The 18,282-nt window shown below is 41.9% G+C and overlaps 1 protein-coding gene across 4 annotated transcripts in view; it reads left to right on the top strand.

Moving 5' to 3' along the window:
- SLC38A9 (solute carrier family 38 member 9) overlaps positions 1-18,282 on the top strand; it is an 89,885-nt gene that overhangs the window by 11,180 nt on the left and 60,423 nt on the right. For 3 of the 4 annotated variants that reach the window (XM_006139553.4, XM_006139554.4, XM_014581752.3), the window contains exons 2-7: positions 1,679-1,830; positions 14,050-14,182; positions 14,829-14,950; positions 15,087-15,150; positions 15,266-15,359; positions 16,410-16,580. In XM_006139553.4, the coding sequence (XP_006139615.1) occupies positions 1,727-1,830; positions 14,050-14,182; positions 14,829-14,950; positions 15,087-15,150; positions 15,266-15,359; positions 16,410-16,580 (688 nt within the window). In that variant the 5' untranslated portion in view covers positions 1,679-1,726. Of the gene's footprint in view, positions 1-1,678; positions 1,831-6,361; positions 6,577-14,049; positions 14,183-14,828; positions 14,951-15,086; positions 15,151-15,265; positions 15,360-16,409; positions 16,581-18,282 lie in introns of those variants that run through there. The other variant, XM_075932457.1, reaches the window with a different exon arrangement.

Consider the following 18,282-nt stretch of genomic DNA (forward strand, 5'->3'; position numbering starts at 1 on the left):
GGAATAGAAGATAATGCTTCTGGGAGGAGAGGTAGTGAAGGAAAAGGGGAGGAGACTTTGATGAAATAAGTGATGATGAATGTGTTGAAAACCGTGGGAGAGGCTGTGTGGAAGTGAAGTGAGGAAAGCAAATAAGCATTTATGGCAAAATGATGCCACAGTGCACATGCATGTAGGATAGATTTTCATTTGTAAGAAGATTGTCACATGTTCTCAATATTCAGATGTTTATCTGCCATATTCTGAGACACCTATGCATAGTTATGCTGGTATTTGTTGCCTAAGTTCTTAAGCATTTAATTTCACAATTCAAGCAAATATTGGAAATGATGTGCAGTATAAAGGATAGGGAATGTATTTAAATTGTCCTCTCCAGGATTTCCTCATGTCATCTTTGACACATCCACAAAATTCTCATTAACTCATTCATTGTCCAAGATTCCCTTGCTGAGACATGAAGATTAAAATAAAATTTTAGATTCCTAATTTTAAAGTTTGATTCTGATCCCATATGTTTTAGTTTCAAACTGTTGCAACTCATTTGAAGTCTGTGAAATTACACCAATGTAAAAACAACATAAATCAGATTAGAAGCTAGTCAATATCTTTTTCAAACTACCATGCACATTTATAAAGCATTTTAAGTAGAAATTTTATTAAGTGTGAGCTGAGCTTGGGGTAATGGGTTAAGATGAGGGAGGGGGTTCAAACTGTAGAAGAGTGCTCAGGGAAGAGGTTTGTTGTGGAAGGGGGTCGGTGTAGGCTCCAGCCAGACAGCTTATGCCTAAGGCAGCTCCAAGTCCTGGTCAGCAGCATAGCGACGCTAAGGCAGCTCGCTGCCTACCTTAGTCCTGTACTGCTCCTGGAAGTAGCTGGCATGTTCCTCCCTGTGGCCCCTAGGTGTCTCCATATGCTGCCCCTGCAACTCCTAGAGGCCCCATTTCCTCATGCAGGGCAGAGGCAACACACTGAGAGCCAACCCGCCACCTGCCCGACTAAGGGTCACAGGGAGGGATGTGCTGGCCTGCCTTTGCTCCGCTACGTCACTGGACTTTTAGTGGCTGATCTCCCAGTTTGTCTTCAGGAGCCTCCTGAATATTGAGTCTGATTCCAGAAGACTGCAGAAGGGTTAGATATATGGCTGTGAACTGAAAGTAGTTTCATTGGAATCAGTGAATTTATTTGAAGCTTACACTGGTATAACTGAGAACAGAAGGTAGTTTCATGTTATGAAGGTCTGAACATGATGAAAGTTTAGAAGGAAATCACTATATTTAACATTTATTTGAATGCCATGGGCCTGATTTTCAGTTGTGATTAGCATAGTTTGGGAAAGAGGAAGAGTGATGGTTGTGGCCCCTGGATCCTGAGGCCAGCTAGGAAGGGACTGATCTAGTCCTCAGCAAGGATGCTCTAATTCATTTCTGGCTGTTCCAGAAGCTGGAGAGTATTGGTATTTTGGTTGCGTCCCTACACTGGAAACAGTAGCATGCTGTAGAGAGACTCTGTGCTAGCTATCCACCACCCCAACCTCCTTCCTTTTATGAAATGGGAGTTTCTAGGTAGCTAGTTAACTTTCTGGCTGCTTTGTATGACCTGGATGAACCCTGTGCCCAGATAAACTCATAATGGTATCAGGACCTTAATTGCTAATAATTGTCTTGTTTCACTTGTTTAGGTCAGAATAATTTACAGGACCTACAAGAAAAAAATACATTATTCAAATATGGAAGAGGATACCAAACCTTTCCTGATCCCAGTTGGAGGTGATGAGGGTGATTATGGAATCATGAACATTCAGTTTAATCCAGCAGACCTAAAATGCAAGAGGTAAGGGGAAAGTTTAACCTTATACAATGATGATGATAGTGACTTACCTTTACCTTTAAAAGAAGATTTCAATGAAAATAGAAGCCAAACCTTTCTGGTCTGGTTATTTTAATAACTAAAATTCCTATTTTGTGTCATTTGGTGTTATTTTTAAACACACAAACACATCCTGAGTTGAGTAATAAATATTCTTTTCTGGAAAAAGATTTCTCTATGGAGTTTTGTGATACTGCTGAAAACTTAACAATTCAGGGAGGATAATGCAGGATTCCTGTCCTTTTACACAAGAACAAGATAGAAAAGAGATTTTGAAAGTTACCAGTACTTATTAAACTGAATAGATGTAGTGAGTACATCTTGATTCCCTTGTCTATTAAGACTTTTAACCTATATTATAAAATGTAAAACCTCAGACTTAAACGGTGAGATTATGCCAGTGACAAAATGCTCCTGGACCTCAGGGCTGGGGCTGTTGCTGCCACTGGCTCCTGGCCCTGCTGGGGCAGCCCTCTGTCCGCAGCAGGCTGTGGGCAGGGGGACTGCTCTTGGGGTACCAGTTAAATAGTTACCCGTTCACATCTCTAGTAATAGGTTGCTATCTTCTCTATGAACCAGCATTAGAGAACATTGTGCCAGCTTTACAGTTATTTGCTGATGCAGAGGGATGATGAGACTCAGGAATCTTGGGTTCTGTTCCATGCTTTGGAGGGGAACTGGCTTTAGTGGGCTTGGACTTTTCTGACCATTTCCCAAACCTTGACCCCTTTTGCCAGTTCCCCTCTAACCTGTCCTTATCTCATTCCTATCACTTCCCTAGCTCCAGATTCTAATCTGTCTCCTCACTTAGAAGGCTTTGTTCTTTCTTCTTCAGGTTTCAAATCCCACTCTCCTTATCCAGCAAGTCTTCATCTCTCCATCCAGACACCAAATCCCAGTCGCGCTGCCATACCCAGTCTTTACCACCACAGTCTCCTTGCCCAGCCAGTCTCAGATCTTCCCTCCTAACTCATCATATGAGCTGACTCTCTTTGAATGTAATGTGATGGCTTCCATTTTTCTCCTCCTCCCACTTTTTTCATTCCCATTCATTCCCAGTGCCAGTCTTCTTTCATAGGCTCCTCATCCAATCTCCGTGACTCCTGCTCCAACCTTCTTGTCCAGCCTGTTTCAGTTCTATACCCACAGCATGGCTCCTCAAGAGATGAAGGAGGAGGGGAGAAATATTTGCTGTCTCCAACTCACTGATTCTTAGTCTTAATCTCGTTACCCATCAAGTTCTAGTCATCCCCCTGTTCCTCATATTAGTCAAGTCTTCCCCATGCCCTCTGCCCCAGGCAACCAGTCCATCTCTGCCTATTTCCATCCCCACTTCTTAGTCCAAGACTTCTTAGTCCAAGAATTCTACACTCTCAACCCAATTGCCATTTCATATTCTAGTCATCCCTGGCAGCCTCCAGGATCTCTCTGTGTACTTCCTTATTCGCCCCCCCCAAAGACTGGTACTTTGCCCATTACATTCAAATCAGATCAATTCCTCTTTCCTGCTGCCTGGGCCCAGAATGGGAGGCTATTGAGGGCACAGGAGAAAGAGGCGCTCAGCTATGGTGCTTGGTCTGCCCACAGCTGTGATGGCAGGGGAAGTCTTGCTCATCTCCAAGCAGAAGCATGCTCGAACAAGTCTGAGGATCTGCAAGCTTCACGTTTTAAGAGGTTTATATCTTGCACAAATTTGAGAAGATTTTCACAGGGACAGCAAAAGACACATCCTTGACACAAAGGTCACCTTGCTGTCAGATTCCTGCTCCAGTGGGTCTTAAAGCAGAGGGTCTGAAAGAAAATGTTGAGGTTTTTTAATATGGGCAAAATGGCATACTTTGCTCAGCCTCGTTCTTGGCAATTGATTAACTATTTTGGCTGAAAATTTCCAAAAAAGTTCAGCTTGAGGCAGACATGACTATGGAAACAGATAGAGCCAGAATTGTTAAAATTTGACAACATTATAAGCAGCTGACAAGGTCTTACAATGGGAGGTGCTGGGAAAACTTAATGTTAGGTGGTGCTATCAGCCCTGTCTATTATACACATTCTTAAAATTCAAAATTATCGTATAGCTAATAGAGTAATATAATATGCCAGGTACAACTGCATCCCTTTAATAAATACTGACTGCAAGACAGTAAAAATATATTGAGTAAGTGCTTGGAAAAAGCCTGTATCACCATTAATGGACCCCCTGTCTAATCATCAGGTGGAATGAGCCGCACCACTTTCTTTTGTGAAGTTTACTGATTGATCTATTTTACTCTACTACTTTGTCTTTTTACCAAGCACTGTGTCTCTGGCTGCAATTTGCACAAAAGGACTACAGATGGCAACTTCTCTAAAAAGCTTGACTGCTCAGTAAGGATGTAAAAGAGTAATCAATTAGTCTACTACCCGATAAGCTTAAGATTATTGGGTAGTCGAGTCTACTACTCACATTCTCCTCCCCCCTTGCTGCCTGTATATGAGAGGCATATAGTTAATAGAACTTTTATTGACTACACGATTAGTTGACAAGGGCAGAAGTGTTCAGTCCTGACTTGTGCTGGGTCCAGGAGCTACACCTGTGGTGGCTCTGCCGTTTAAAAGTAGTAAGAGCCAGGTGGGCAGGCAGTCCGGCCCCTACTGCATTGAAACTGCAGAGCTGCAGCAGGAGTAGATCCCAGACCTGGCGTGAGCTGGGACTGACCTGGGCTGTCTGACCAGCTAGAGCAGCCTCTGACTGCAGCCAACCTTGGCCTGCCGCGGGCAGAGCCTGCTTCACAGCAGCCTCCTTTCCCCCCCAGCTGCTGTCTCTGATAGAGGCAGCAGGTCAAGGGAGGCAGCATCGCAAAAACAATGCTTAGGGGAACTGGCTTTTAAACTGGCACCCCCTCAGGTCCTGCTCCTCTCTGCTTGCTCTGATAGGCAGCAAGGGGGGGATGCAAGTAGTTGACTCAGCTAACGATAACCCTAGGTTTACTGGTTAGTCAACCTGTCAACCAGTTGCTTACATCCCTAAGTGTGGTTCATGCACTGCACTCAGGATGCGTTGATGTCATTTTCGTAACTATGGGATATTCAGCAGGGTCATCAGTGGTAGCGAAGGGTTGTGTTTATGTTTTCAACTTGTATTTACTCATCCACCAGAAGAAACTGAAGCCTGGACTTTGTTGTTTGTTAGATGAGTGGGAGACTCATGGGAGGGACACAAAGGGGGCTCCAGCAAAACAGAGGCAGGTGACTTGCCCACATAATTCCTCCCAAACTCAGCCCTGAGTACAGGGCACCCATGCTCCCCCATCCCATCACCTCCCCATTACCATTCACCATAGACAGGTTTCTGAGCCATAAGGCTCTTTGGAACCACAGTGGTGAGAGAAGCAGAATGGCAGCCCCCATGCCAGCAGCTCCTTTGGCATGGTTGTACCATCTCCAGCTCTTCCACACAGCTGCATTTCCTGGGCTCTGTACAGCCCTGTTGGAGAACAAGGCTGTAGGTGAGGCCCAGCTGAGGAAAGGTTCAGTACAGCCACATCAGAGGAGCTACCAGTGTGGGGCAACTCCACATTCTGCTCTTTTCACCATGCCGTTCAATTCAGTGCTGAATCGGACCACAGCAACAGAAGGAGCAAAACATGGGACCAGCTGGTGGCCCCATGCTGGCAGTTCCTTAGACACAGCTGTACAACCCTCAGCCCGACCATCTGCCACAGCAGAGGGAAGGGCCAAGCCAGATGCCCTGACCCATTTCAGCTAAAAGCAGTTTGAGAGAAACTGCTGCTTCTGTCACCCAGATGTAGCTTTTCATCTCTGCTCTGATTACCAGTTGTGTCTGGGGTGCAGTTTGCCTAAAAGACCCAAAGATGGCAGTTGTGTCTGTAGAAAGCCTCTTCTCTGACATATGCTTGAAAGCTAAATAGTAGCATAGACACCAGAATAAGTATGCATCCCTGTGGTCTGTGTTGCCTCAGTCTCTCATTCCTGGTAAGCTTTTGCAGTGGGGTTCTCCACTCACTACTCATCTGGTGCTTCTTCCTCATCACTCTGGCAATAAACTCTCAACATTAATTCTTCCTGTGGTTGCATGTGGTATCCATCTCTGGGTCTTTCAGGTCTGGACTTAGCACACCAGTCCCATCCCTTAGCATTCTCCCTTCTGAGGTATGTCAAAGTCCTAGGCAAACTTCCCATTCATTGTCTCAGGTGCTATTGACTCAGTGTCCTGTAGGGGAATCCAGGCTTTGTTTCCACTTTACATTCTAAGCTAGCAATCCCCAACCTAACAATTCTGCATCTTTCCTGGGATGCTTTCTACTACTCTTGTTGTCATTCCTTTCTGGGGTATATGCTCTTCTCCAGAGAATAATTGTAGCATTTCCTCACAGCCCTAATCTGTTGCCTATTTCCTGGCTTTGTAGGTCCTACCTATTCCTGCTCAGCTGAGCCTACTTTCAATCAGTTCTTTGCTCTCTGACTCCACTGCAGCTGCAGCCTGTGTGGTGTTAATTGGCCTGCCTGGCCATCTTACTCCCTTCCAGTAGAATGTGGGGTGAATTGACTAGTGCAATATGGATAGCCTGATTTTATGGTTTTAGGAGCCAGAGATAGGAGAGGAAATATTTGTTGTTTGCTGAGTAGAGGATGAAAGAGATTCATACATGTGTACTAACCAGAAGGCTTTAAAAAAAAATCTGTTCCTGTGGGTATCATGATCAGAAACAGGTTTGTGATGTTAATAGTAATTTTTATTGGTTCTAGAATATTATTTTATTTTGTTTATATCTTACTTTGATTAGTTAGTTTCATAGTTGAATACTCTTTGTCCAGATAATTGGTCTTGTTAATTATTCTGAATAGTCTTAGAGGGGTTTTTAAAAACTGTAAGTTGGTCTATTGGGTTAAATTTAATGTGTTTAATTACATACCTGTTATAAACTATTTTTGTGCAATTATGTCTCTTAGAGATGTAAATGGTTTTTTTTTTTCTAGCATATTCTATTAATCTGGTAAAGATTAAAAGAAACAAAAGTAAATATAGTTGCTTTTTATTTCTTTAGCAGTCTTAACTATTCAGACTCAATTATTTGCTCTATAATTCTTAGGCTGGTGTACATCTTGGTATAGTGATTTTGTAGAGATTTTAATGTTAGGACGTTCCCATGCAGGTGTAGCAATGGTAACAGCTGATTTTGTGCTTTTCAGGCTTTTTTATTATAATATTCTCATGTAAATACTGTAACTATCTTAAGGAACATTTGATGTTGTGAGGATGATACTTGAAGTTGTTAGTGTTAGAACTTACTCTCCAATATAAATGTTTTTGAAAACCATGGTAGTGGATGTCCCTAATGTTCATAGCAGAAGGCTAGGAACATTGGGACCATCCAAGAGAAACTAACGAGAGCGAAACACAGGGGATTTAAAAAAGAATGAAATGGTGAAAGTTAGACCTCACTGGAGGCTAAAATCTTCTAACCACGGAGCTTGTGTAATTAAGTACCTACCACAAAGAGATAATGGACTATTTAATTGAGCAATAAGCTTCTTCTTACTGTCTTTCTTCTTACAGGAAGAGATTTGTTACTTTCACAGTATCCATAGCATTAATTATGAAATTACTACAAAATTCAAATATTGGGGCAAGGGAAGGTCTATGGTGAAACCTGAAATAATGGTAACGTTTAGTATTATTGTCAGTTTGTAAGGCATATTGTAGTAAAAAAGCTACATAAAAAACTACAAATAACTAATATCGGTACAGTATACTGATACATGCCTCTATCAATATAAGAATATGGATAGATATTATAAACTTAACATCTTCTGCTTTCAATAGAAAGATATGCTATACAAATAGTAACATTCCTGCCATAAAGAGTTTATGGGGCACCATTCTTTCAGTTGGCTCTGTATTAGTAGATACTTAGCCCGTGCAGTTCTGATTGCAGGATAGGGGTCTGCAGACACAACTACATAAAATATACATGGTTATGACCCCAAATAGCATATGGGCAGTACTGTTGATGAGTTTTACAGAGCAGATGGATTTCCATGAGTGAACTGAAGGAGAGGAAAGGCACTTGGTTCTGGTCTGTAGATGTTACTAAGTTGAGGTCCCATTGTATGATTGTGGAGCTCCTAGCACAGTGAATGGAAGTGCTTGTCAAAAGAGATTACAGCTAGACATTTTTCTGCATTAATAATTTTTCCCTCTCTTGAGCCCCAAAATATTTTACATGTTAGGGAACATACTGATAGCTCACATGTTGTTTCCTCTTCAGTTTTGTAACAGCTGTAAAGCTTCATGTATGAAAGCAAATGGTCTTTTTGAATTAAATTAAAATGGAAAAATTGTCTCCTTTTTAAAGGCCTCATATTTTGAATATCATTCAGCAGATGCGCAGCATTGGTTATTCAGTACTGAGTAAAAAATGTTTCATCTACAAATAAGGTAACTGTGTGCCATGAAATGTTGTTGTCAGAGTGGTTCTATATATACCCCTTTCCAATTATTCTGAAATTCATTCTGTTTTGAAGGACTCACGAAATATTACTCACCATTGAAAATTGACATCTTGCTTTTCTGTAGATAAAGTTACTGAAAATGCAAGCAGATCTCTTTCAGTCTTCCCTCAGAGGTCATGTTTTCTAACCTTTAATCTTTTTTGTTCTTTGGACCTTCTCCAATTTCTTCACATCTTTCTTGAAACGTGGTGCCCAGAACTAGACACAATATTTCAACTGAGACCTAATCAGTGCAAAGTAGAGTAGAAGAATTATTTTTTTCAGGTCTTGCTCACAACATTCCTGTTAATGCAGTCCAGAATCATGTTAGCTTTTATTTGCAACTGTGTGACACTGACTCCTATTTAGCTGGTGCTTCACTAAGATCCCTAGATTCCTTTCAGCAGTACTCCTTCCCAGACAGTCACTTCCCATTCTGTATGTGAGGAACTGATTGTTCCTTCCTAAGTGAAGAACTTTGCATTTGTCCTTAATAAATAGGATGGAGTTTACCTCAGACCATTTCTCTGGTTTGTTCAGATCAGTTTGAATTATGACCCCAATCTCCAGAGCACTTGCTACTGTTCCTAGGTTGGCATAATCTGCAAATTTAATAAGCCTACTCTGTGTGCCATCATCTAAATCAATGAACATATTGAACAGAACCAGCCCCAAAACAGACCCCCTGAAGGACCCCACCTGCAGATGAATCCCTTCATTACTTGCTCCATTATCTTCCCTGGCACAGAAGTCAAACTGATCTGTAGCTTCATGGGTTACCCTTTTTACGGATGGACACTATGGGTACGTCTACACTACAGGCTTTTCTTGACAGAGGCTTTGTCGACAGATTCTGTCGACAGCAAGTGTCTAGACCACAGCCAGTTCTGTCAACAAAGCAGGCTGCTTTGTCGACAAAGTCTAGATGCTCTCTTTTTTTGAAAAAGTACAGTGTGGATGAAATAGCGCCTTTTGTCAACAGAACTCTGTCGACAAAAGGCGTTATTCCTTGTAGAATGAGGTTTACCACCATCGACAAAACTGCCGCGTTCTGTCAACTTACTGTCTACAAACTTGGCGGTAGTATAGATGCAGGTATAGTTTTGTCGACAAAACCCTGTAGTCTAGACACACCCTAAATTTGCCATTTTCTAGTCTTCTTGAATCTCTCCTGACGTCCATGAGTTTTCAAAGATGATAGCTAAAGAATACTCAAGGAGCTGATAGAGGAGGTATTTCATCAGGCCTTGGTGATTTGAAGACATCTAACTTTTCTAAGTAATTTTTAACTTATTCTATTTTTGTTTTAACTTCTAAACCTATCCTATTTCCACTACCACTCTCTATGTTAGGCATCCCATCACAACAGTCTTCTTGGTGAAAACCAAAACAAAGAAGTTATTAAGCACCTCTGCCATTTTCAGATTTCCTGTTATTGTTTGTCCCTCTTCAGTGAGCAATGGACCTACCCTGTCCTTGGTCTTCCTCTTGTCTCTAATATATTTGTAGAAATCGGGGAAGAGAGGAGAGTGATGACGTGGGAAAGGATATAGTGCAGCGGTGGGCAAACTTAGGCCCAGGGACTGGATCCAGCCTGCCAAGCATTTCTATCTGCCCTTCTCAGCTGATGAGCAGAGGTGCGAACTTAGAGCTGTGTGATGTACTGAGCCAGGTCTGGGCACAGCTGAGGGCATCTGCTCAGGGTGAATTGCTCAGAACTCGGGGCTGCTTACGGGAGACCTTACCAAACAGGCCACAAACAAGTCACAACAAGTGCTTCAGCTGGCTAGCCTGAAGCCTCACGAGCAAAACCCCTCTGACACTCCAGCTCTCTCTGTGCCCCAATCAGCCCCAGGCCTAACACACAGGTGAAGGGTTTTAGAATCCAGTCTCACCTATCCTGAATGGGTTCTTCCGGTCCCAAGAAACCAGCCACAGGTCCCAATCAATTTACACTCTGGACCTTGCCCACAAGAGCACGCTGAGCCAATCCTTTAGAATCTAAAGCTTTATTAATAAAAAGAAAAGCATGAGAGGAAGTTTGTTAAGGAGAATGCATTACAAGCATCGAATCACCAAGTTCTCAACGCAGGCTCTTAGCAGCGATGTTATAACTGCTATCTTAAGTCTCTGGTGTACATCCTATGTGAGGATGGGTCCACGGTCCTTCCTGGCTTGTTGTTCCCTGCAAGGCTGCATCTGAGTTCAAGAGCTGAACTCAAGACAAAATGGAGTCTGCCACATGGTATTTTATATCCATCCCTGGTCTCTTTCAAGCTGGAGTGGGTCACATGGCCCAGGGACCTATTCTGGTGTCCCAAGTCAGAAACCATTATTCTAGCTGGTCTGCAGGCATCCAGATTCATTCCTCAGGTGTATCTTTGGCACCTAGAGATCTATTGTCCCTGGAGCCTCGCTAATTAGCATAGCCATTGAATGAACATTCCTGGTACATTGCTCTGCCTCAGACAGAGAATTTTCCAGCATCAACACAGAGTACATATTTTTAACTCTACATACAGATATTATACAAGTACATGAATAGCATATACAGAATCAGTAGAACATAAGCTTTCATGTGACACCTCACATGACCCCCTTTGTACAGACTTTTGGGGCAAACACCCCCTCTTCCCCCCATGGGTGCAACAGTGATCTTAAGAATCCAATAATGTGACAAGCTGGCAGTGGGCACCATGTGTTCAGCCATCCCTCCCCCACCTGGCTCTGTCTTTCAGCCAAGCTGCTTCCAGGATTCTCCTGCTAGCTGTGTGGGGGTGTGGAGGGGAATGCTGAAGTCAGGGTATCCCCCTGGCCCTGTACTCCCATCTCTGCAGAGCAGTGACAGTAGAGGGAGACAGTCAGCAGAGCTGCTCCAATCTGAAGCATGTGACTCAGAGGATTGCAGAAGGGGTGTGGTGGGGGAAACAACAGAGCAGGACAGATTTTCCTTAGAGACGGAGTGTGGCTTCTCTCAGAAATTTAGCCAGCACACACACACCCAGTCTCTGCACCACACACTGTTACGTACACATTGCCACACACACTCAATCTGTGTCACAAAGTCTGTTTCTCCCTGTGTATCCCCATCCTTCTGGGGGGGAGGGGAAGGCAGAGCTGGCCATGTATTACTTTCCTTTCATGTTTGCAGATGGACAGAGCATCATGTTGTTCCTATCTGCTTACATCAGGTCAAAATAAAAAGTGCATTTTTGTCTTGTGCTGTTGAGAATGGGGATTCAGCATTCAGGGATTGGGCAGCAAGTTCCATCTCTTTCATCATCTCCTAGCAGCCGGTCACAGAGCTGCATAGCAGTTCCAGATCAGGCTTTATTAACCTCCTGATGTAGTTGTCCATTCAGGAGAAATTCAAATGCCTCCTAGCTGATCAACCGAGTCTACAGCTAGGTTTGTTTCTATTCATGGTGCAATTCACCATGAATTTATGTGCCTTTGTGCACATAAAATATTTATTCTGCACAAGGATGGAAAAATGCACATATGAATGGGAAAGATTAGAGGGAATATTAGATATAGATGCTTAATTTTGTAGCTAGGAGGAGGACTATACCTTTGGACAAAGAAAATGGTTTGCATAGGGAGCTGGTTTTTAAACCAGCGCCCTCCTGCTACCTCTGATAGAAAGGCAGCAGTGTGGGATGGCAGGAGGGTACCTGGAAGCAGGAGCTGGGAGAGCACTGGCTGCTGGCCCCGCCTCTGGGGATTATTGAATTTGATGCGGTTACACAACTACTGAATTACATGCAAACATTCCTACTCCCTACCTGCTTATGTTTTGCAAAACTACTGGGTATGCAGCCTCTAAGAAGTCTTTCTCACTGCTATCACTGTGCTAACAGTAGAGATGCCAGAAGGAAAGGTGGAACTATTACTCAGTATTGTATATGCTGCCAAATGACTGCTTAGGGATGGGCCATGAGCTGTTCAATATCTTCATCAATGATTTAGGTAATAGTGTAGAGTATATTTATAAAGTGGTTCATAACAGGCTGGGAGGGGGTATATGTGCTTTGGAGGAAAGGATTAAAATTCAAAGGGCTAAGGGAAATGGCCTGAAGTAAATAGGATAAAATTCAATAAGGACTAATGCAAAGTACTCCAATTACGAAGGAACAATCAGCTGTATGCATACAAAATGGGAAATGACTGTCAAGGAAGGAGTACTGTGGAAAGGGATTTGGGGTTCATAGTAGATCACAAGATTAATATGAGTCAATAGTGTAAAGTGTTGCACAAAAAAAAAAAAGCAAGCAAGATATTAAAAGTAATTCTTCCACTCAGTTATGGGTGGCATATTTCAGGGAAGATGTGGACAAACCGGAGAAGGTCTAGAGAAGAGCAACAAAAACTAATAAAGTTCTAGAAAATATGACCAATGCAGGAGATAAAGGAACTGGGTTTGTTTAGTCTGGAAAAGAGAGGACTAAGAGAGGACATAACGGTTTTCAAGTACGTAAACAAATTGTTACAAGGATGAGGGAGAAAAAATATTGTTCTTAATTTCTAAGGATAGAACAAGAAGCAATGGGTTTAAATTGCAGCAAGGGAGATTTAGGTTGGACATTAGGAAAAATCTTCCACAGGATGGTTAAGTGCTGCAATAAATTGCACAGGGAGGTTGTAGAATTTCCATAATTCTCTAACCTGCTCTTAGAAATCTCTAAACTCCTGTGAAGGATGGTCTAGATCAAAGGTGGGCAATATTTTTTGATGAGGGGCATTCCAAGATTTTGGTAAATGGTCAAGGACCATACTTTTCTTTGGAGGGTATGTGGGGTCTGGGATGGAGTTTGGGTGCAGAAGGAAGGTTGGGGTAAGGGACTGTGGTGCAGGAGAGAATTTGGGGTCTGAGGGAGTTTGGGTAAAGGAGGGTGTTGTGATCTGGTGCAGGAGGGGATGGGTTGCCACAGGTGGCTCACATCCAGCATACCAGCAGTACCCTCAGGCAGTGGCTCGTTGCTCCATGCGCTTGTGGGGGCAGAAGGGGAAAGACTTTGCATACTGCCCTCGCTCACGGCACGATTATAGCAGCTCCCATTGGCTGCAGAGAGGCCCATGGAGGGAGCAGACAGCCACTTTGTGTGGTCTGGGGCTGTAGCAAGCAGGGAGACTGCCTGAGGGTCCCAGCAGGGGAAGCTGCGGCCTGAATCAGCCTGCAGGCCATATCTTGCTTGTCTCAATTTAGATAATATTTTGTCCTGCCATGAATGCAGGGGACTGGACTAGATGATCTTTTGAGGTCCCTTCCTGTCCTATGATTCTCTGATCTGTCCCTTAGGATTTTTTATTTCATGATTTTTTTTATCATGTTCCCAGTGAGTCATCAAATGCCATTCCAAAGGAAAATGAGGACTAAAGTTTTTAAAAAATATACATTGGGACAAAATCTGGTATAAAGCTAGAATAACTAATAACTTAATTGAGCTTTGGACTTAAGCTAATGTAACACAACACAATGTAGTCCATTATTTTCAACTAGATAATATGGATTATATAAGGAGATTAAATATTTCATTTTTGGTATGCTTCTTTGCATCTTGCAGTTAGAAAGCAGTGCAATATACAGTTGACTTCTACTCCTGACAGACACACTTCATTCAGAAGATGATTTTTGTAATTTATTTCTCTTCTTTTAACTGTTGCATAATGTCTGTGCCTTTTTTCCTTTAGACCATTCCACATAGAGCCTTCAAATATTGTTAGCGTGAATGATGACACACACAGAATTACAGATGAAGCCTCGGCAATGAATAAACGGATTCATTACTATAGCAAGCTCATGGCTCCTTCAGATCGGGCACTGGTAAGGGAAAGATGGGTTAAAGATGCTGTTAATTAATAGGCATGACATACAGAGTGCAGTGGGTATTGTAAGTGCCTGATTTCTGCAATACACAGCTGAAAAATAAAAAGGAAAAATCCCAGTTAAAACAAACCTTGAGGATTGCTTGCTAATGAGAACTTGCTGACTGAACATGCTTGAATTTACATAGAACCACAAGTCACAACTGCATTCTTAGGTGATGGAAAAATATGACCAAAATATGCAGACAATCCTGAATCTTACAATATTGACCCAGTCTTAACACTTTGTCACCAGAACCTTCATAAATATGTATTTAAGTTATCAACATAGAAATGTAGGCATTTAAACTTAGGTAATACAGCCTGACAACTTATGTCATTTTCTGTGTATAGCCTGACACTGAGAAAATACTTTCATAAAGTAGTTGGTGAATTGTGATGTGTATGGTAGCAAATGCGGTATTCTTCTACTGAAGAGTAAATCAGGCCTCAGGTTTTCTATAAAAATAGAACAGATTTGCTTGAAAATGTACTTTTTAATGAGAGTTTCATGTTTTTGTTTATAGTAAGTTGTTGATTTACTATAGTTGGAGCATTGGAGAGCTTTTGCTGTTACTAATACATTTTGTTTATCCATCTATTAGGTTGCTCCAGATCATGTACTTCCAGCTCCAGAAGAAATCTATGTCTATAGTCCATTAGGAACTGCTTTCAAAATTGATGGTTGCACTGATGGTTATGGTAAAAATTCCAGCATAGTTACAATGTATGTTAAATACTTCTTTTTAGAGTAGCCCAAAATTGCATTGTCTGTTGTAAATTTAGTAACTTCTGTGTTGTTTCTAAAAAGGTTAAAAGGTTACATGAAATAACAGTGCTCCTTAATTTTCTGTGTTTTTCAGATTTATGATCTGGAATACAATGATGGGCACATCTATACTAAGTATGCCATGGGGAATAAAACAGGTAAGATCAATGTGTATTAGAAAAAAAATATTTGTATGGAAAATATTTTCAGTGTTCCGTTCATGTCAACAATAAATATTGTTAATAAACAAGTGTATTTCTTCTCTTTAAACAGGCAGGATTCACCACTGGAATCTTTTTGATCTTGCTAATGGGCAGCTTGACACTTTATTGCTGTTACAGAGTTGTGAAATCACGAACAATGATACGTAAGAATTTGTTACGCAAAGGGTTCTTGTGTAAAGTGTGAGATCTTGAGAACCTGAATGATGATTTTGTATTTTATTTTTATTGTTACTGGGTTTTGGGTGGGTGTGTGTGTGTGTGTGTGTGTGTGTGTGTGTGTGTGTGTTTCTTTCTGCCAGTGTTTGCATGTCTTCAATTTAGTGTTCATTAGGCATGGAATCCAAAAAAAATCATTTGGATGCCCCTGACTTTTGGGGAAGTTTGGATTCCAAGCTGAGATGTGATTTGGGGCCCATCTCCATCTGTCATATTACTGCTTTACTTGTAAGGACCTGTGTCTTTTTAAGCAAATTTAGCCACATCTGAATTCCTACCATATTGTGTTTTATTGTCCACCAATATGTTTGGAGAGCACATCAAGTATGTGTAAAAGAGAGAAATCATCATGACACCTTCTGGTACCTAAATAAAACTATGTAATCTACAATACTAGAGTATGTGTTATCTCTAAAGTACATCTGTATATTGCATATGCTGAATTATATTGTCAAATGGAATTTGTCACTAACCAAATGGCTATTGACAACACTCTCATTTTTTTCATTTATTTTAAATATATATATTTTCAGAACCACCTTCTTTATAAATACACATATTCTAGTTCATGCAGTCTGGTTTTGTGGATTAGCTGATTTCTGACTTCCTAAAATACATAATTAAGGGCTAGATCTGAAGTCATATTCCACACTTATTGGGGAAGTAGCCAGCAGCAGGCTGGAGTCTCACTGACTTAGCCATCCTTCCACCTGGAGGCAGTGCAGTGCAGACTCTATGCCCCATTCCAGTGCCCTGAAGGCACTCAAAGCAGGATGATGGCCACAGTAAAAGGTTACAGCTCTTCTTCAGCAAATTCCTTGCTGAATGTTTTCCCCTAACATGTGTTGTACTTTAAGCTTATCTAACAGTAGAAGGAGACTTTTTACTTAGAGTTCTATATAAACAGCACAATCTCTCAAAGTATTCTGACGTTTAATCATCTTTTTATTTTTATACATATTTTTGTCTTTATTCAGCTTTAGAGGATACCTCAAACTGGGAATTCCCAGATGTTTGCAAGTACTATTTTGGATCCTTTGGTCAATGGTCCAGTCTTTTATTTTCAATGGTGTCTCTAGTGGGAGCCATGGTTATTTACTGGGTGCTTATGTCCAACTTCCTGTTCAATACAGGAAAATTTATATACAGTAAGTATTGGTGTTTTAAGTCTCTCAGCTTGGTTTGAATCAAAATTCTAGGAACTGAAATGCAGAATGAATTGTCCAAAGTCTGCTTCTCAGTCTGTGCTTGCAACTTTGTTTGTCACTTGTGTAACCAAAGAATATTTGCATACACAAATTGAGTAGTCAGGCTTTTGTGCTATTCTTTTATATGCCCACATGTTCTGAGGTGTTGTTTTTTTGGTTGTTTGTTTTTTTAAAATTGCAAATGCTTCTGCAGGTAAAGGTGTAGATGCAACAGTTTTTTTGTTTTTGTTTTTTTGTTTTTAAATTTGGCTCGTGTGATTTAAACTAGTCACTGTTTAGTAAAGGCAACTGTTGATGGCTATATCCCAGACTCTTTGCACAGCCCCATACAAATTTTTCACCATTGCTAGAACAATAGTAGTGATCCTTATACTTAGCCAAGACTGTTTTTAGCAAAGGTGAACTTGGGTTTCTACCTTCACAGAAGAACATAGTTACTAATCAATAAGATATTACAATTTGTGAATATTAAATAAAAATTAATCATTAACATCAAATTTCATACTGCTTGAAAAGTTCCTACTTCAGGACTAATAGTCAGGCTCAGGCTGTCAGCTTCCTGGGGTAGCAGCAATAGCATAGATGTGCTAACAGCGGCTGAATCTGGACGCCAGTTCTGACTTACATACGGATTCAACTTAAGAAACCCAGGCGTCCCCAAGTCAGCTGCTGCTGAAACTGATCAGCGGCTGATTGCAGGAACCCCGGGGCAGAGCAACTCTGCCTCGGGCTTCCTGTAGTCAGTCCCTGGTCAGTTTCAGCAGCGGCTGACTTGGGGACGCTTGGGGCAGAGCTGCTGGGTTGCTCCAGTAGCGCCGCTCTTCGGCACTACTGGAGCAACCCAGCAGCACCCCAGCTGCTCTGCCCCAGGCGTCCTGATTCAGGTGCTGCTGAAACTGACCAGGGGCTGACTACAGGAAGCCCGAGGCAGAGTGCTCCGCGGCTTTGCTCCCGGTCTCCCTGCAGTCCAGAGAGACGGGGAGCAGCTTTTCTCGCCCTGGAGGATGGGGGCGGCGGGACTGCAGCTCATCTGGGCGTCCCGCCGCTCCAGTTCTCTGGGGCGAGAAAAGCCCCGTTCATAACTGCGGATCCGACATAAGTCGGATCCGCGTAACTCGGGGACTGCCTGTATTTATATCTGTAGCTTATTTATAGAGAGTAGCAATATCCCTTTTCAGCCTTCTTTTTTGATAAACTAAACAAGCCAAACTTTTCCAATATCATCTCATGGGACAGATACTCCATTCCTCGATCATCCTAGTAACTCTTCTCTGAACTTATTTCTATTTTAATTTCTTTCTTGAACAGGGGTGACTACAGTGGTACACAGTATTTCCTGTGTGGTCTTATCAGTGCCTTGTGTAGTAATTTTATATACTATATAGTGTAATAATTCTGCATGGCTGTTAGAAATGCCTCATCTAACACACCTTAAGAGCCCACTTGTTTGTTTCACAGCTGCATCACATTGGTGGCTCATAGCCCTCTTCTCTTCTCTTCTCTTCTCTTCTCTTCTCTTCTCTTCTCTTCTCTTCTCTTCTCTTCTCTTCTCTTCTCTTCTCTTCTCTTCTCTCTCCAACTGATGAGGCCCCAGTTTGTTACAGAAATTCTTCTTATTACAACATACGTGCATGATTTTGCA

The sequence above is a fragment of the Pelodiscus sinensis genome, chromosome 6 (assembly GCF_049634645.1).
Source record: "Pelodiscus sinensis isolate JC-2024 chromosome 6, ASM4963464v1, whole genome shotgun sequence".
NCBI classification, from domain to species: Eukaryota; Metazoa; Chordata; order Testudines; family Trionychidae; genus Pelodiscus; species Pelodiscus sinensis.